Source organism: Equus quagga, chromosome 2 (assembly GCF_021613505.1).
Source record: "Equus quagga isolate Etosha38 chromosome 2, UCLA_HA_Equagga_1.0, whole genome shotgun sequence".
NCBI classification, from domain to species: Eukaryota; Metazoa; Chordata; class Mammalia; order Perissodactyla; family Equidae; genus Equus; species Equus quagga.
In genome coordinates this window covers 32,996,395-33,013,158 of record NC_060268.1, presented here as the reverse complement: position 1 = coordinate 33,013,158, position 16,764 = coordinate 32,996,395, and the positions used below count along the sequence as shown (strand labels likewise).

Below are 16,764 nucleotides of genomic sequence, written 5' to 3'. Positions count from 1 at the left end.
CAGGTTCAAGGTGTTCACTGCTCCTGGGGTAGCTCAGTTGGGATGTTTTAAATAGATAAGAAGCATCACTTCCCTCCGAGCTTCAGGTCCTCTTGCTGAGTCTGCTTATTGTGCCAGATTCTACCTCAAGTAGGTATAAATTCTCCTTCTGGGGCTCTCCCATCACACTGCAGCTTGCCTACTGTCATCAGCATCCAATTGATCAAACACCCATGAACGTTGACACCAGTTCAGCCTCAATGGCACCCAAATCCACATGCCAGACCTACACTGGGCAAGCCAGTACTCTTGCTATAAATGTAGGGAATGCAATATATTTAGTATAGCTATTTAAATTTTGTAAACAATGGTCACCTGAACATAAGAACTAATTCATTCAGAATCAAACTGATTGCAAAACTGAAAAAACTGGATCTTTCACATACCTTATACTTGATTGTGACACTTTTATATTTTGAGATAATTGTAGCGTTACATACAATTGTTAGAAAACAACCCAGAGATCCCATCCAGTTTCTCCCAGTGGTACCATCTTGTATAACTACAGTACAATATCACAACTAGCACATTGACGCTGATACAATCCATCAATCACACTCAGACAGCGGTTTCAGTTTTACCTGCACTCATGTGTGTGTCTGTGTGTGTATTTAGTGCTACGCAATTTTTTCACATACATAGATTCATATGGCTGCCAAAATACAGAACAGTTTCATCACAAGGCTCCCTCATGCCACCCTGGTGGGAGAATAGGAGCACCACCTGCTTTCAACTGGGCAGGAAATGGGAGATCAGCTCCCCATCAGCCCCAACAACACCGCTGGGCAGGAGGAGTGGAGTACCACCACCTGATCCTGCAAGATAGGTGTTGGGCAGGAAGATCAGCTCCCCATTCCACCCCACTGAAACGGGAGTCGGGGGGAGAGGCAGTTTTCCCATTAGTGTTTGGCTCGGTAGAGCAGATATTGCCATAAAGGCTTTCCATTATGAGGGCACTCTTTTGTTGGTTCTTGTGAGTAGGAGGAACAGACTTTTCTTAGAGTTTGCTTTAGCTATGCCTGTTGGCAATTCCAGGATGGAGGCTGCCATAGCACTCTGTCTGGGATATGTGGGAGGCAATAAGGAAACCTAAAGAATCATCACCATGTTCTCTCTCCAGTCCCAAAGTCCCTAGGCAGTCTACCTTCATCTTTCCTGTTTTGAGTCTTCCTGTGTTTGCTCGTTGTGTTACGTCCACAACGGCAAGAGGGGGACATGGGAGGAATAGGTGCTCCATCTTGGCAAGAACCAGAAGTCTGATCTATACTTGATTTTTAAGAGAAATAAATAGGTATCAGGTACGTTGATACCAGCAATTAATTCATATAAGCAACTTTTCAAAATGTTATAATTTTCATTTAGCTCAATATTCTACACCTGTCATATAATTATGCTGAGATACATGACAAGAATTCGTTTTCAAAATGAGAATATTCTATAAATAGCTTCTGAAGCATCAAAGGAAATTCAATTTTCTCTGTAGTTTTGTGTGAGTGTTTTTAGATGAATTTTTTCCTTCAATGTTTGTTTTACACTTAACCAGAAACACACTACCTAACCAATTTGGCTAAGAGATTTTATTGCACATGGAAAACTTCGAGCAGAGTTAGGTTACTAACCAAATATGAAGACAGCTTTAAAAATAGTACCGCTGTGAAAAAGATCCTAAACAACTCTCAGAGATGCAATGTCTTTCTTCAAGGATGTGGACGTTATCATGTTGAAATCTCCACTGGGTAAGCAAGACAAAAACATGCCAGACTTTCAGTAAGAAGACGTTAAATTAGATTGTTTACTTTCTTTCTTAAATTTATAAAAGTAGTTTATGCTTCTGGAAAAGTATTCAAACAAAACATAAATACCAAATGGAACATGTAACAAATCCCTTTCTCCTTTGGCCTTCAACACTCCCCTCTCTGTTAACAGTTTCAGTGTGTTTGATTAGATTTTGGAAACAGCCTTCAGCAGTTAAAGGTTTCTATGTCCAGGTGAACTCAAAACCTCTCAGTCCCTGGAGACTCTTACGATCAGTCACTGGGAGGTGCCTCGGGTAAGTGGGGAAGAGCTCTCTCTCAGCTCTGTGCCAGCTTGCAATTCATGGAGAATAAGATGTGGCTACCCTTTAAAACACACACGCGCATGTGCACACAACACACACTTGCTGACACATGTACATTTCATATACTTGTTATTTGAAAAGACCCTTTCAGTGGCACCTTCAGTCGTGTGCTTATTCCTGACTTTATATGGAAACCTCGAAGTCGTCTCTACGGAAGAACAGAATGTGGTATGTAGGGGGCATTCAATGAATGCCTATTGAACAAACTAATTATTCCAAGGGGCAATAATATATCTGTGTTTGTGTTCTTCATTTTTTAAAAAACGATTACCATAGCAAATAATTTCACAAATAGAGCACAATATACAAAAGCCTGCTGATTATTATCCCCCAATATTTTCTTAGGAAGCTTCTCTGGCCTTAAGTTGTCCAGTCCCACTCTCTAACTCATGGACAAAATTATGCCAAATTTGTGTGGGTGGGGTACCAGGGAAACTATGAATCAATTAGTCCTTACAGGCTCAGCTCAAAATGCATGGACTGTGAAGCCTTGCCCGAGTGTCCTGATGAGAAGGACTTGCTCCCTTTTTCCAACCTGCCAGCCTTTGTTCAGTACCTCTTTTATGCTGTTTAGCACAGACCTTTGTGGTGGATGGTGGGGTTTGCTAATATTGAACACGGTGTCAACATTTTCTTGGTGTGCAGGCACTGTCTCATTCATTCTAATATTCCTTGCTCTACTGGGTACAATGCCTTCCCCAGAGAAGGCAGTTAACAAATATGGATTGAATAAACCACATCTTGATTTCAAGGAAACCCCAATTAGCTACAAAATTGGATTTTTCCTCTTGTTCATGTATCTACATTTTCACAATAAGCATCACTATTTTGATTCTATTTGGTTAGAAATAATGCTTTTTCAAATCAAAGAGTTTATTAATCTGAAATATTTTGGTAAGTGATTTGTAAAATGAGAGATTAAGGGCACAGCTGCTTTCCCACATAGGTGAACCAAGCCTGAATCTCCCAGAGAAATTGTCTGAAGCTCTTTGTTCAAGATCAGCCGCTGAGAACCGGATTTCTTCTTGGTTGATGCTGAGAATTTAAATAATGTTCAGAGACACTAGGAGGGTAAATGGTAGCTTATTGGAAAGGACACAAGCTCTGACAGTAGGGTACTATGTTTTCCTGGCATCCACATTTCTTTGTAAAGGTCTATTTGCATGTATCACCATCTCACTGTGATGACATTATGAAATGTTCCCTAGACCTTATACACATACCTATATCTAAGGAAACATCCATTCATTCTTAGCTGCTGCCGAAAACCAACTTTAAGGTTTTTAAAACCCTGTCTCCGTGATTGTGGCTGGCTCAGATGCTTTGGAAAAGTGTACTTGATCTGTCCATGTGATGTCTCTATGAAATATAGGAAATAGAAGCAATAAATCTTTTACCCATGGCTGATTCTCTCAGACTCCACACACATGTTCCAGGTGAGAAAGTAGGCTAGCTTAACATTTAACTTTTCATATTGAGTCAGAATAAGGATTAGTTTCCAGAGAGATCAAAGAAACATCTGGCTATGTAAAATTATTAGTTATAGAATAATATTTCAGGGTTGGTATTTAGGCCTGAGGTATGGGCACTTCTAGAACACTGGACCTATTCTACTAAACTAGGCTTTCTGCCTTTCCCATTCCCACTTTTGGTGTCCACATCCCTAAGTTGGGCAAAATGAGCACAGTTTACCTAAGGTGTTCCATTACCTGGTGTGACAGCCAACTCTCGGCCCTGATAACAGTATGTATATGTATTTCTGAGTTATCCTTTTCGGTTTTCTATTCAGATAAAAACTCACAGGAAGGGTAGGGGGGTTGTAGGTCGCTCCCCTCCTCACCATCTCCTTACCCCCTCTCCTCCTCCCCACCCACCACCTTGGGCCAGCAGCTTAGTGATGTGATCCTTGGCTGCACACCAGAAATGACTGATTCTGCCAGTCTAAGGGACCAGTTTGGTTTAGGGTTTCAGGGCTTCCTTTCTGCACCCTCAGGAGTAGGGCTCAGGACTCTCCTGTCATTGGGCAGAGGTCGCAGAGAGCACATGGCTCTACCCATTGGTGGAGAGAGGAACCCAGCGCGAATCTTTTGTCGCAGTTATAATTATTGAGCTATAACATTAAACGGCAACTAGAACCTCTCCCTGGAAAATTGCATGTTTAAATTTGCAAAAGAGTTAACTGAACAGAGGACACTCTTCCTAGTCACCCGTAAAGAATGTTCTCACCTTACGTCTAGCCATCCTTGAAGGTGTTTCTTTGGTGATGTAACCCCTTACCCTGTTATATCCTTTGGGTCATGCTCAAGATGGTTCTGTTCATTTTTCAAAGCCACATCATGACTTAATGGCTCATTCTTTTCTCTTCTCTGTTCTCAAAAGCTGACTCTTCTCTTTGAAATGCCATAAGCACCCAGACCTACTTGTTTATGTGAGTGCCAGCATTTGCACTCAAGTAATGGCTTGAGAAGGCTTTCCAGTTGGTTTTATTTTGGAGGCACAATCTCCATTTCCTTCCTCTGGTTAACACAAGGGACTGCTTTAGGCAAAGCCTTTATTTTTGTTATTTTCTAATTTATGATATTAAATTAGAGAGTGTGAGGGTAAGATGAATTGGTTACTTGTAGTCCTAACCAAGAGGAGTTTGGAAATACTGATCACAAATTAGCTGTAAATACGTTCCAGAAAATAACTTTCAGACGACCCACATGGAGACAAAGCCTTCAGCAATATATTTATATGGTTTGGTTTTATGTTAGTGATAGATCTCTGTTTTTAGTTTGCAATTTTGAAAGAGTTCAACAGCTGAGTTGGAAACTAAAACCTGCCCTCTAAAATATACAAGTGAGATATGGGGTATAATCCCAAAGGCAGAGCCTGCTCCTAGTTTGGCATTCTTTGGTTCCAGTTGTTGACTAGAGAGAATTTAGAGTTTAATAATAAAACCAAGAAATGCTTTTAATGCAAATTCCTTGCATTACATTTGTCTCTTTGAAGAACAAGTGGACATTCTTGCAAACTACCAGAATAGGAGGCTATTTTTCTTTTCTCAGCCCAGCGGCTGTAAGTAGATATGGAAGCCAAGGCCTCATGAATTTTATGTCACATTTAATTTTATTTTAGGAAGGTTAAAATACAGGGCTTTAAACACTCAACCAGACATGTCGTTTTCTTTGTACTTTTCTGTACAGTGTTTCTTAGTTTACCACAATAAGCACATATTATTTTATAATGTGTAAAATGTTATTTTAGATTGCCAGTTATACTCACCATGATGCTAAGAGGAAAATAAACATGATACAAGACTTTACAGGCAATGGGTGCTTTCATTAAGCAATATACGCTTACACTGGGATGGAAGAAACCTACAGACATATGCAAATCATCTTGAGCTCTTGTCACCTGTACAGTGATCACCCCAATTTCAATTTCAAATATTCTCTCCATTGTCCCCATATGTTCATTCTTATCTATCTATCTATGCATCCATCCATCCATCCATCCATCCATCCAATCATCCATCCATCTATCCATTGTTTCCTCCCACAAAAGATTTATGGGAGCATACAAAGCTAGATAGACAAATAAAATTTAGAAGCAGGAGAAAAAGAAAAGTGAAAAATAGAGGTGAGTAAGTACGATAGATCATAATGATTTGTATTGGGCTACAATTCTAAGACTTTTCTTAGCCACCACCAAAAGAAAACTTGGTTGGTCACTAGATTCAAGATCAAAACAAACCAGTTGCTTGGTAGAAATGCTGTTGTTCTTGGTACTAAAGCCAGACAGGAAATTCTTCTAAGAGGCTCATAAAGAAGACTGTGTCTTATGATGAACACCCATGACAACATCCTTGCAACAGAGGTGGTGACTTATTTCTTACACAGCCCGTCAATATAGGCTGGTGACATCGTATCAAGGAGAAATTCTGTAAAAATGAGTTCTGCAGCCAGCAGTCAGTCCAGCTTCATCTAGAAGTTGACCCTGTTGACCACAGACACATATAAAGTCTCAGGATAGTGCATGGCCCTAGTAAGTGCTCAATAAATATTAGCGATTAGTGTTACTGCTCCTATTATTGCGTGTCAGATGTGTGCCTTCTCTTTAATGGGGAAGAGATGGGTCCACATCATGTAGGTGAGCAAAAGTGGCCAGGAGGAGCATCTCTGAGCTCACAGCTCTCACCTCCCACGTAGGCCCTCTGGCACTTTTGCAAGCACTAAACACACTCAGCCTTAGGTTGGGCAATGCCACGTTTGGGCTCTCCAGGAAAGGAAGGCTTGCTCCAGGTAACACTTGAAAACTGAAACTCCATAAATAGAGTTAACGCCAGTGTGGGGAGCAAGCCAAATCTGAGCTAAGAGGAATACCTTCCAAGCAGAGACCTGTGAGCATTTCTTTCTGGAAGGACAAACTCCTTTTAAGGAATTAAACAGGCTATTAGCAATCCTTTGTGATTTCCCAGACTTACCCCAGGATAGAAGAGTGAAAATTCGGCCTTTAGATCTTTAGGCCCACGTGACTCCAGGATCCAGAAGGACCTCCCTCTATGTTCTGCTCCCCCAACCCCCTTCTTTCTTGCCTTGTCCTCCTTTTCTAAATCTTATTAAATGGTTCATCACAGTTGGTCCTATCATGTCAGAAGGCGGTGACCGCCAGAATCTGCCAGAACAGAATCCATCTGGGGTTGAGATACCCTCCCCGGGTTAATCTCTTTGGTGGTTACATGTAAAACATGGGACAGCATGTGGCAGAGATTAAGCGGGCCTGGGTATTGAATTCCCAGCACCAGGATGTGTGGGGGCCTGCATCCCTCACAGTCACGTCACTTTCTTCTTTTAATGAAAACTGAAACCCAGCTCCAGCCAGAGGGCAGTGGGAGTGAACAAATGTTTAGGGAAAGAAAATAGAAATGTTTCAGAAGGCTGACTCCCCCCACCCTTGGTCTCTTCTAGAAAGAGCCTCTCCCTTCCTCCCAGCCTGTGGGATGCAGGAGGGGCTGCAGGAGGAGATGAGGAGGGCTCATGGGGAGGAATTAAGTGTGGCTCGGTCTGTTTCTGGCTTCTCTGTAAATACTGCGACACCTCCGAATGGAGGAACAGCTGAGATAAGTGACTGCTAATCCCCCAGTGCTGGGAGGAGGCCTGGCGCTCCCTTCCAGATCCCAGCAGATGGTGGATGAAACAGGCTTCCCTCGAGGCAAGGGCAGTGGGAACTGTCCCACCTTCTGTTCCTTCAGCTTGCCCCGCACGTCTCCCTCATGGCCTGTCCCTGCCCAGAAAGGCCTCGCTGGCCCTCAAGAGCCCTGGGGACACGCCCCTGCTTTGCCATCCCACCGGGATGCTCAAGGTCAGCCAAGCTGGACTCTGGCCAGCCCTGGCAGCTCGGGCAGCATTCAGCAAAGCTCTGTGGGCCTGAGGAAGAACAGCCGGGCAGTGCCGCCAAGTTTCTCCCTCTGAATCACCTGGGGAAGAGGAGCAATGACTTACAGAAAATGCAGATTCAATCTTACAGGGGGAAACCTGGGAATCTGCATTTCTATTAGGCAACTCCGGTAATTTGGCTGCAAGCGGTTCTAGCATTACACTCTGGGACACAGCAGTCCAAGCAGACTGGAAGGTGTTAGGGACAGGGCACAAAGTCAGGGCCGGGGTTTGAATCCTCACTCTTCCATTTGTTCATCTGTGTGACTGCGGGCAGAATAGGCACAATGGTTCCCCACCCCACAGGAGGTGACCCAGTCCTTCTCAACCTGCAGGACACAGCCATTCCTGCAGTCGGAAACCAACTTAGTCACAATTTGCATCAAGAAATCTAACTGGGGGGCCGGCCTGGTGGCATAGTGGTTAAGTTCGTGCCATACACTTCGGTGGCCCGGGGTTTGTGGATTTGTCTCCTGAGCACGGACCTACACACCACTCATCAAGCCATGCTTTGGTGACGTCCCAGAATACAAAATAGAGGAAGACTGGCATACGTGTTAGCTCAGCAACAATCTTCCTCAGGCAAAAAGAGGAAGACTGGCAACAGACGTTAGTTCAGGGCCAACCTGCCTCACCAAAAAAAAAAAAAAATGTAATTGGGAGATTGGTGGCACAACAATATGAATATAATTAACACTACTGAACTGTACAATTTTAAATGGGTAAGATGGTAAATTTTATGCTATGTGTACTTTACCACAATTTAAAAAAAGGAATATCTAGAATGCACCAGAGAGGATAAGCCATTTTTATACAGTTACATAGACACAGAAGTCAATCTCATTTTTCAAATTAAATGGATCCCTGAATAATTTTGTCAAATGAAAACCAGTCATTGAATTTTACTTTCACATTGATTTATATTTTGAAATATATGTAAAATAAATAGATAAAAACTATATAAAAAATAAGGTTTGGAGTTTTAAAATGTAGAAACTGAGCAATGTTACAATGAACAAATAGCAAACCGTCATAGATCTTTAAGTGAAAAAAGTGTTCCTTCTTACCATAAACATAAAGCCCATGAAAACACATTTGCTCTAAGTGGAAAAAATGAAATTGTTTTAAAAACCTTTTAAGGGTGAAGATTGTTTCATGAAACTGGTCTCAGTGCTCCCCTGACCCACCCACCCCCACCAGGGCAGACTGATCCCGAGGCGGGTGGGCTGGAAGGGGTCTCCTGAGCCTTGGAAGTATTTGCAAAGGATTCAGGTCAATAACATGGTGTCAGTGATAAGCTAGACTTTCTAGGAGTTCCCTTTGCATTTATGGCAGCCAACATGGGAATCTGCCATCAGCCGCTCCCCAGTAGAAACCGTCTTTCTTCCACACAACTGTTCATGAATTTCAGCCCTACTCTACTTTAAAAACAATGAAATAAACCTTCCTCGAGGACGCTTTCTCTGAATCATCTTTTGGATCCCTCTTCTTGTGACTACGCCAGTGATTCCCTCCCTTTCCTTCCCAGCATGTACCATAAGTATCTCTGACTTTTCTATAACTGCCCTAGAGGATGCGTCCTGCTCTATTTTGTTTATCACTACATCTGTGACTAGCACAGTTGTCGTCCCATAAATATTTGCTGAGTCAATAAATGAATGAAATTGACCCAATTCTTCAAAAGAGAGAGCTATGGCTGCCTCCAAAAGTATCATTATTACTGAATCATAATAGTTACAATGTGCTTTCTATCTTGTATGTGGCTGATATCACTTGTCTCAAATTATTACAATAATTGATAACTCCTCCCCCCCCCCCCCCCCCCCCCCCCCCCCCCCAGAAAAGAGTTACTGTGTCCTTCTTCAGAGGGGCAACTTGGGGCTCAGGAAAGTTAAGTGATTTGCCCAAGATCAAATGGACAGTAAGTGATAGAGGCAGGATTTGAACCCAGAGCTGTCTGGCTGTAACACCAGTCCCGTTTCTCCTTTGCCTTGGTTCTTCTGCCTCTGCCTGAGTGGAGGCAACTCTGCTCTTTGTATCCCTTCAATAGGCATCTTCACTGTAAAACGCCCGCTGTGTGGTGAGAGATGATCCCAGCCAGGGCCCTCAGTGGCCCCATCACCCTGCTGCCCCCACAGTTCCTTCTCCAGACCAACCCAAACATGGTTGGGGAGTTCAAGGGGGAGGGCTCAGCATTCCCCAGTCCAGACCACTATCTAATCAGCAGGCCTCCTCAGCATATCAACCCAAGACCACTCTAGCAATGGATGCCTGTGCCCAGTGTTCTATTTTTAACCGGTGTGAATGGGAAGAAAAACACAAGCACTAAAACCCAAAGCGCCAGTCAAGAACAGAGGATGCAGGGCACCCCAGGGCAAACTAGTGACCTGTGCCCTTCTTATGTCTCTCTGTTCCTTTCTCCCCTCCGCGATTTCGTGTCATCTTTCTGTTCCCTCCTCCAAAGTCCCAAGATCCTTCAAAATCTGTTTCCATGAAGGAGCTGATATCACTTAAACCAATGCTTCTCACACTTGAACATGCATACGAAGCAACTGGGCATCTTGCTCAAGTGCCCATTCCAATTCAGTAGTTCTAGGGCGGGGCCTGAACTCCTGCTTTCCTCACTCATTCCTAGTTGTGCCCATACTGCTCATCCACGGGATGTGTTCATATGGTTGAAGAGGCTGCTATCTTCTTGACAAGAAACATTTGCTCTTTTAGTCTTGTCTCCACCTGGAAGGCCTTTGCTCCCAGTTTACAGATGTCCATCCCTCCACCAGCAAGTGGATAAGCTACTTTTGGCATTTGTGCCTTCATTCGGTTTGGCAGCAGGGGATCCTTTTGGAGACTGAAGACCAGACAGAGTCTGAGTTTGGTTGGGCAAACTGGGCACAACATGGAGGAGCGCTTCCTGATAGCCCCCTGGGGTAAACTTGCCCCTTCTCCAGCAAGATTTGGCCAGGCTCTCACAGCAGCCCTCCTTAGCCTCTTCCCTGGCCAGACCCTGTGCCACGCATGGGCTGGGGACCAAGGTGGCCTTGGTTACTCTCAGCTTTCTACCCTAAAGGAGCACAGCTCAGCTTCCTGAGTAAAATCATCCAGGCTGGTGGGGACTAGGCCAGAAGGGTGCTGTGTGCCAGGTGCCCCTTTCCTGGCCACCCAAATGTGCTGCTGTGGTGCCCTTTAGGCCCAGGAGGACTGCCAGGGCTCTGCTCCTCCAGCTCCCAGGCCTGGAAGATGAGAAGCTGCTGTTGCTCCCCAGCTGCCCGCTGGCCCAGCTGTCGGGACCCCTCAGCAGAGGGCAGGGTGCCAAGCCTTCCCGCTCATATGTGGCTTATTGTCTCTTAGGCTGGCGGGGCTGCGGAGGAGAGCCCACAGCATACCCAGGGCGCACCCCCACCCAGGAAGGGGGAGCGGGTGGGCTGGCGTCACTTAGTCTTCCCCTGCCCCCTACCCTTCCCCGCCTGCCCCTCCCTAGTTCCCTATTTGGCCATCCCCCTGGTTGCCCCCTCCCCTTCCTTACATGGTCTGGGGGCCCCCTGGCTGATCCTATCCCCTGCCCTTGGCTCCATGAATGGCCTCGGCGCTCCTCAGTGGTGCGAAGGCGACCAAATAAGGCAAGGTGGCCGACCGGGCCCCCCACCCCTGCCCCCGGCCGCTCCAACTGACCCCGTCCATCAGCGCACTATAAAGCAGCGCGCCGTGCGCCCGGCACCCAGCGCCCGCCGCCCGAGCCGAGCCGAGCCCGCCCCGCCGACGGTGAGTCAGCGCCAAGCCCTGCGCCCTCCCTCCCGCGCAGCCATCGCCGGGGCCTGCGCTCCTGCCGCCCCGTCACTTTTTTTTTTTTTAAAGACCAAACTTTTCGATTTGGTTCTAAATTCTTTGTCCCGGGTCGAAACAGAAGAGGGGCGAGCGGAAGGGGAGCCTTGCGGCCCCCCACGGGGTGTATGGGGTCCCTCCTTGGCGTGCTTTTCCCTCCACCTGGGGCACTGGCAAGGGCGTGTGGATGGGGCCGAAGTGGGTTCCCAGTTGGTAAAAAGGTGAAAATGTAAAGGGTTGGGGAGGACCTGCTAAGGGCGGACGGTCCCTCCTTGCATTTGGGGCACAGGGTGAGCCTCCTGGCCAGGAAGCCTGGGTGGTTCTCTCCCCTTCTCTACGCACCCCCTTACCCCGGATCTCTGCAGCTTCTTCCTGCCTTTCTTTTTCTGCCCCGAGGGGAAGGGAGATGGCAGGCGCCCCACCCCCAAAACCCTCTCTGCTTGGTCCCCTCCTTTCGGGGCGCAAGAAGGCCAGCCCCGCAGGCACTGAGCGCAGGCTGCCCTACTCTCCTCAACCTGCAGACCCCGCCAAAGCTGTGCCAAGATGTGCGACGACGAGGAGACCACCGCCCTGGTGTGTGACAACGGCTCTGGGCTGGTGAAGGCCGGCTTCGCGGGCGATGATGCGCCCCGCGCTGTCTTCCCTTCCATCGTGGGCCGCCCACGCCACCAGGTAAACTTTCTTGCCCCTAGGGCCTGCTCTCTCCTGGAGCAGTCCCCAGCCCCACTCCACGCCCCTTCCTGCCCTCTCCTCAGCCCAGCAACCTAGGAATGTCTCACCTGACCCTCTTGTTTCCTTAACTCTTTATGTCAAATAAGGAAAAGATGGATTAGCTTCAAATCCAAGCCAAGACAAGCAATACACCACCCTCCAACATACCAGAAATGTACACCTTCCCCGGGGCCACTGCAGAGACACAGCTCTCCAAGGGTCCAACTCCCTGTGTGAAAAGGCAACAGCTTCTGTCCTCCGCTCTTGACCTGCCTTGTTAGTCTTCTGTGTCTTTCTCCACCTCTTAGACACTTCACTTTTTTCCTTGACGTCCCTTTTCAGCCCTGTTCAAAACTTAGAACTTCTCTCAACCAACTAGGACCAGCCCACACTCTTCCTTCTTATTCACAGCCAGTTTACAAGGCTCCCAAAAGATGTAATCCATCTGCTTCCTGGCTGTTGCATTTTTAGAAGCCAGGCGTGACAGAGGTAGTAAGTGACATGTTGAGAGTGACATGCCACCTTGTTTATTGACAGAAATGCCACGCTCTCGGGCTTTGCCACCTGCCTGGCCAGCCAGGCTGCCAGGGAGAAGAGCTGTGGTCCTCAGTGTTGGTGATTGATGGGTACTCCAGGACAGCTCGAGCCGGCTGGATTTCACGGGCAGGGTGATAATGGCATACCAGCCCATCTTTTTATGTTCACTTGATGAATGTCAAAATCTTTTCTTAGGAGAAATACAGTGTGTCATTAATTCAGTCATTCCACAATGTAGTCATTTATAATCCCGGTTGACATGGGTGATGAGCTTAATAATTTCATGAAGGCATTATGCTATTTTTAAAATGAGATGAGGTTCTACTTCTTCCATGAAATAGCTTCATTCCCCTCCCCCTAGTTATAATCTAAACAATAGAATTATACCTCTTGGGGGAGGGAAGGGAAGAAGGTACTAGATTGGTTTTAAATGATATTTCTAAATTGGGGTAAAATCCTATTGTTTCTTATTTCTGGTATTTATAAGACTTGGGCAGTTAGGTGTAAATTTATAAGGCATCAATTATATTTCTGGGCATGGTAGGAGCTTGATTTTCCCATCTTTTTCTTTTTATAGGGAGTCATGGTGGGTATGGGTCAGAAGGATTCCTACGTAGGTGATGAGGCACAGAGCAAGCGAGGTATCCTGACTCTCAAGTACCCCATTGAGCACGGCATCATCACCAACTGGGACGACATGGAGAAGATCTGGCACCATACCTTTTACAATGAGCTCCGTGTGGCCCCTGAGGAGCACCCCACTCTACTCACTGAGGCCCCCCTGAACCCCAAGGCCAACCGAGAGAAGATGACCCAGATCATGTTTGAGACCTTCAATGTCCCTGCCATGTATGTGGCCATCCAGGCAGTGCTGTCCCTGTATGCTTCTGGCCGTACCACAGGTATGTTTGGGCTGTGGGGACAGTCACTGATGAATCTCATTCTCCAGTCATTGACCTTGCTGTGAATCAATTTCCCCAAATGAAAAAGGAATGATCCCACTCCCCAGGAAGGTGTCTGTGCTAAGAGAGCTAACAATAGTACCCTGAGGCTAGTTTCAGGGAACACTTATTTGTGAGAGCTGGATGTTCTTTTAGCCAAAGTATGTGATGCCACATATTGAGGCTCTGCACAATGTATCAGCCTGGATTACAGCAGGCACTGGTATGTGTTCATACCATCACAGCCCGTGGGCAAAAATCCCTGAAGAAAGCCCATATTCCCACCAGGGTCTGAGTCAAAAAAAAAAAAAGAGAAACGTGTAAGTTAGATGGGAGGACAGAAAAACACACGTGGATGCTTACATAATGTGCTAATGGCTGATAAGAGGATGGTCATTTGAAAGTGTCCCGGGGAAATTTTTCTACTACAATATTTTAAAGGATGAACTATTGTGGCTCCACTATGCTCATTTTTATTCTTTGTGTGTAAGGAATCTAATTTTATTTGGACCCTCGCCCAGTGCTAGTTTCTCTTAGCCAAGATTCCATATAGGCTTCGACCTGGCTGAAGCGGCGGTATCCTCAGGGATTTACCTTGTTCTCGTCTATTTCCTCTGACAGGCATTGTTCTGGACTCTGGGGATGGTGTAACTCACAATGTCCCCATCTATGAGGGCTATGCTTTGCCCCATGCCATCATGCGTCTAGATCTAGCTGGTCGGGATCTCACTGACTACCTCATGAAGATCCTCACTGAGCGTGGCTACTCCTTTGTCACCACTGGTGAGTGTGTAATGTGTGTCTCATGTGCCACAGAGTGTCTGCTTTTTCCTTCTGCCAGCGAATCCACCTCCCTCCCCACAGCTGACTACATTCTTCAGAGCTTGACTGTGATACCCTTTATATCTGCAGCTGAACGTGAAATTGTTCGTGACATTAAAGAGAAGCTGTGCTATGTCGCCCTGGATTTTGAGAATGAGATGGCCACGGCTGCTTCTTCCTCCTCCCTGGAGAAGAGTTATGAACTGCCTGATGGCCAAGTCATCACTATTGGCAACGAGCGCTTCCGCTGCCCTGAGACACTCTTCCAGCCCTCCTTCATCGGTGAGTTGTAGGGTCTGGTATGGAGGCACAGCCTGTCCCTGGAAATCTAGGGGTCTCCCAGAGTAAAGTCTATTAAAATCAAGAAGGATTAAGGGGCTCTTGAGTTAAAAGAAGTCATAGCTTGGAGTCCCACACAGCTCACCCTCAGGTCTTGATGGCTCATTAAAGGGACGGTCATCACTGTTCTGTTGCAGTAATATGATAATGGATGACTCATTGACTTCATCTCAAAATAAAGGATGAGACAGAGTAGTAACCGAATAATCCATATCTGCAGGAAAGGGACGATTACCCAAGAGTGCTGACTTATTCCACTAAGTTCTAGCACCAAGTAGCTGGACTTTCCTTTTAAGTTACTTGTTGAATGCAACAACAATCCCTCTCATACTAATAACCGGACACTTACATGTCACCAAACATCCTTCCTAAGGAATGATTTCCAGGAGGAAGCTTGTCAGGATCTTATTTTAGTCCATAAATAAAAATTGCATTAATTTGACTTAAGTGTGTGTCTTATCGTTTTCCAATACATCTCCATACATCTGACGGATATAGCAAGTGTTCACTGCAAACAGGTGCTAAACACAGTTGCTCATTTCTTGGCAGTCTGTTGTGGAGTAACTGTCAGCACTTTTAGAGACACCTGTTCCACAAATGCCCTGCAGTGTATCTTATAGAGGAACATATGTTTCAGAGACAAATGGTGACAGTTTACCAACACAGAGGAGTCCTGTTCTCTTCTCTCTACCGTGGCCCCCTGGCCTGAGTGCACTGTGATTTTTTTTTTTTAAGATTTTATTTTTTTCCTTTTTCTCCCCAAAGCTCCCCGGTACATAGTTGCATATTCTTCGTTGTGGGTCCTTCCAGTTGTGGCATGTGGAACACTGCCTCAGCGTGGCTTGATGAGCAGTGCCATGTCAGTGCCCAGGATTCGAACCAACGAAACACTGGGCCGCCTGCAGCGGAGCACGCGAACTTAACCACTCGGCCACGGGGCCAGCCCCTGTGATTTTTTCTTTAACTTGTTCCTAGGTATGGAATCTGCTGGCATCCATGAAACGACTTATAATAGCATCATGAAGTGTGACATTGATATCCGCAAGGACCTGTATGCCAACAATGTCTTATCTGGAGGTACTACCATGTACCCTGGTATCGCTGATCGCATGCAGAAGGAAATCACTGCCCTGGCTCCCAGCACCATGAAGATTAAGGTAAGAGCTTCTGTGGCTGGGGGGAGCCATGGCAGGTCTTGGTATTCCAGGCGGACCTGCATGCCTGTTTTCTTTCTCCTCACGCTTTGCTCCCTGTCTCCTATAAACTTTACCTTTTAGCTTTTCTAGCACTTTTTCTGATTTTTCTATCACTTTTCCCAAGATAGGAGACTTTAAAAACATTTTCAAGCAGTGGATAAAAATAAACCTTTAAAGGAACAAAACAATCTTTGAGCACATTTTAAAAGTCCCCATCTTTTGAGCTAACCTCCACCATGCATTTAGCTTGTTGCCACATTATACTCCAGTTCAGAAAAGTGTGGAAATTCTAGAGTCTCTGATAATGAAAATGATGAAATAGAGGAAAGTTCGTAAAACTTGACTCAGCCATATTAATTTGTGGCATGATGTAGCTCACAGTACAGTGAATTAAAATCTAATATTTTTTTTCTGTGACTCTCCCCAACATCTTGTCGCTTGCCCTGCTGCTTGGAATGTCAGCGTTCACTGGAAGTTTTTGTTTTCTTCTTGCAGATTATTGCTCCCCCTGAGCGCAAGTACTCTGTCTGGATCGGGGGCTCCATCCTGGCCTCGCTGTCCACCTTCCAGCAGATGTGGATCAGCAAGCAGGAGTACGATGAGGCAGGCCCGTCCATCGTCCACCGCAAATGCTTCTAAGGTGCCTTGTCTCTCAGTCCACCTTACATTCAGGATGACAGTATCATGCTTCTTGGAGTCTTCTGAATCACCCTCCCTCATCTCTCATCCATCATTGTACAGTTTGTTTACACACGTGCAATTTCTTTGTGCTTCTAATATTTATTGCTTTATAAATAAACCAGACCAGGACTTGCAACCGA

The 16,764-nt window shown here is 45.8% G+C and overlaps 1 protein-coding gene and 1 long non-coding RNA gene across 2 annotated transcripts in view; one reads left to right on the top strand and one right to left on the bottom strand.

The window, feature by feature from the left end:
- LOC124235969 (uncharacterized) overlaps positions 1-13,213 on the bottom strand; it is a 27,100-nt gene extending 13,887 nt beyond the window's left edge. Inside the window, exon 1 of the long non-coding RNA XR_006887614.1 lies at positions 12,277-13,213. This is a non-coding gene — a long non-coding RNA (uncharacterized LOC124235969). The remainder of the gene's footprint in view (positions 1-12,276) is intronic.
- Positions 11,185-16,764, top strand: ACTC1 (actin alpha cardiac muscle 1). Its single transcript, XM_046654544.1, has 7 exons — positions 11,185-11,337; positions 11,919-12,069; positions 13,223-13,547; positions 14,208-14,369; positions 14,499-14,690; positions 15,723-15,904; positions 16,439-16,764. The coding sequence occupies exons 2-7, from the start codon at positions 11,941-11,943 to the stop codon at positions 16,580-16,582; spliced, it is 1,134 nt and encodes a 377-aa protein (XP_046510500.1). The 5' UTR covers positions 11,185-11,337; positions 11,919-11,940; the 3' UTR covers positions 16,583-16,764.

Excerpts from the sequence above, each read along its gene's own strand:
- ACTC1 (XM_046654544.1), top strand. The coding sequence starts at position 11,941 with ATGTGCGACGACGAGGAGACCACCGCCCTGGTGTGTGACAACGGCTCT. Across the intron at positions 14,691-15,722 it reads CTTCCAGCCCTCCTTCATCG|GTATGGAATCTGCTGGCATC; the intron begins GTGAGTTGTAGG and ends ACTTGTTCCTAG. Across the intron at positions 15,905-16,438 it reads CCAGCACCATGAAGATTAAG|ATTATTGCTCCCCCTGAGCG; the intron begins GTAAGAGCTTCT and ends TTCTTCTTGCAG.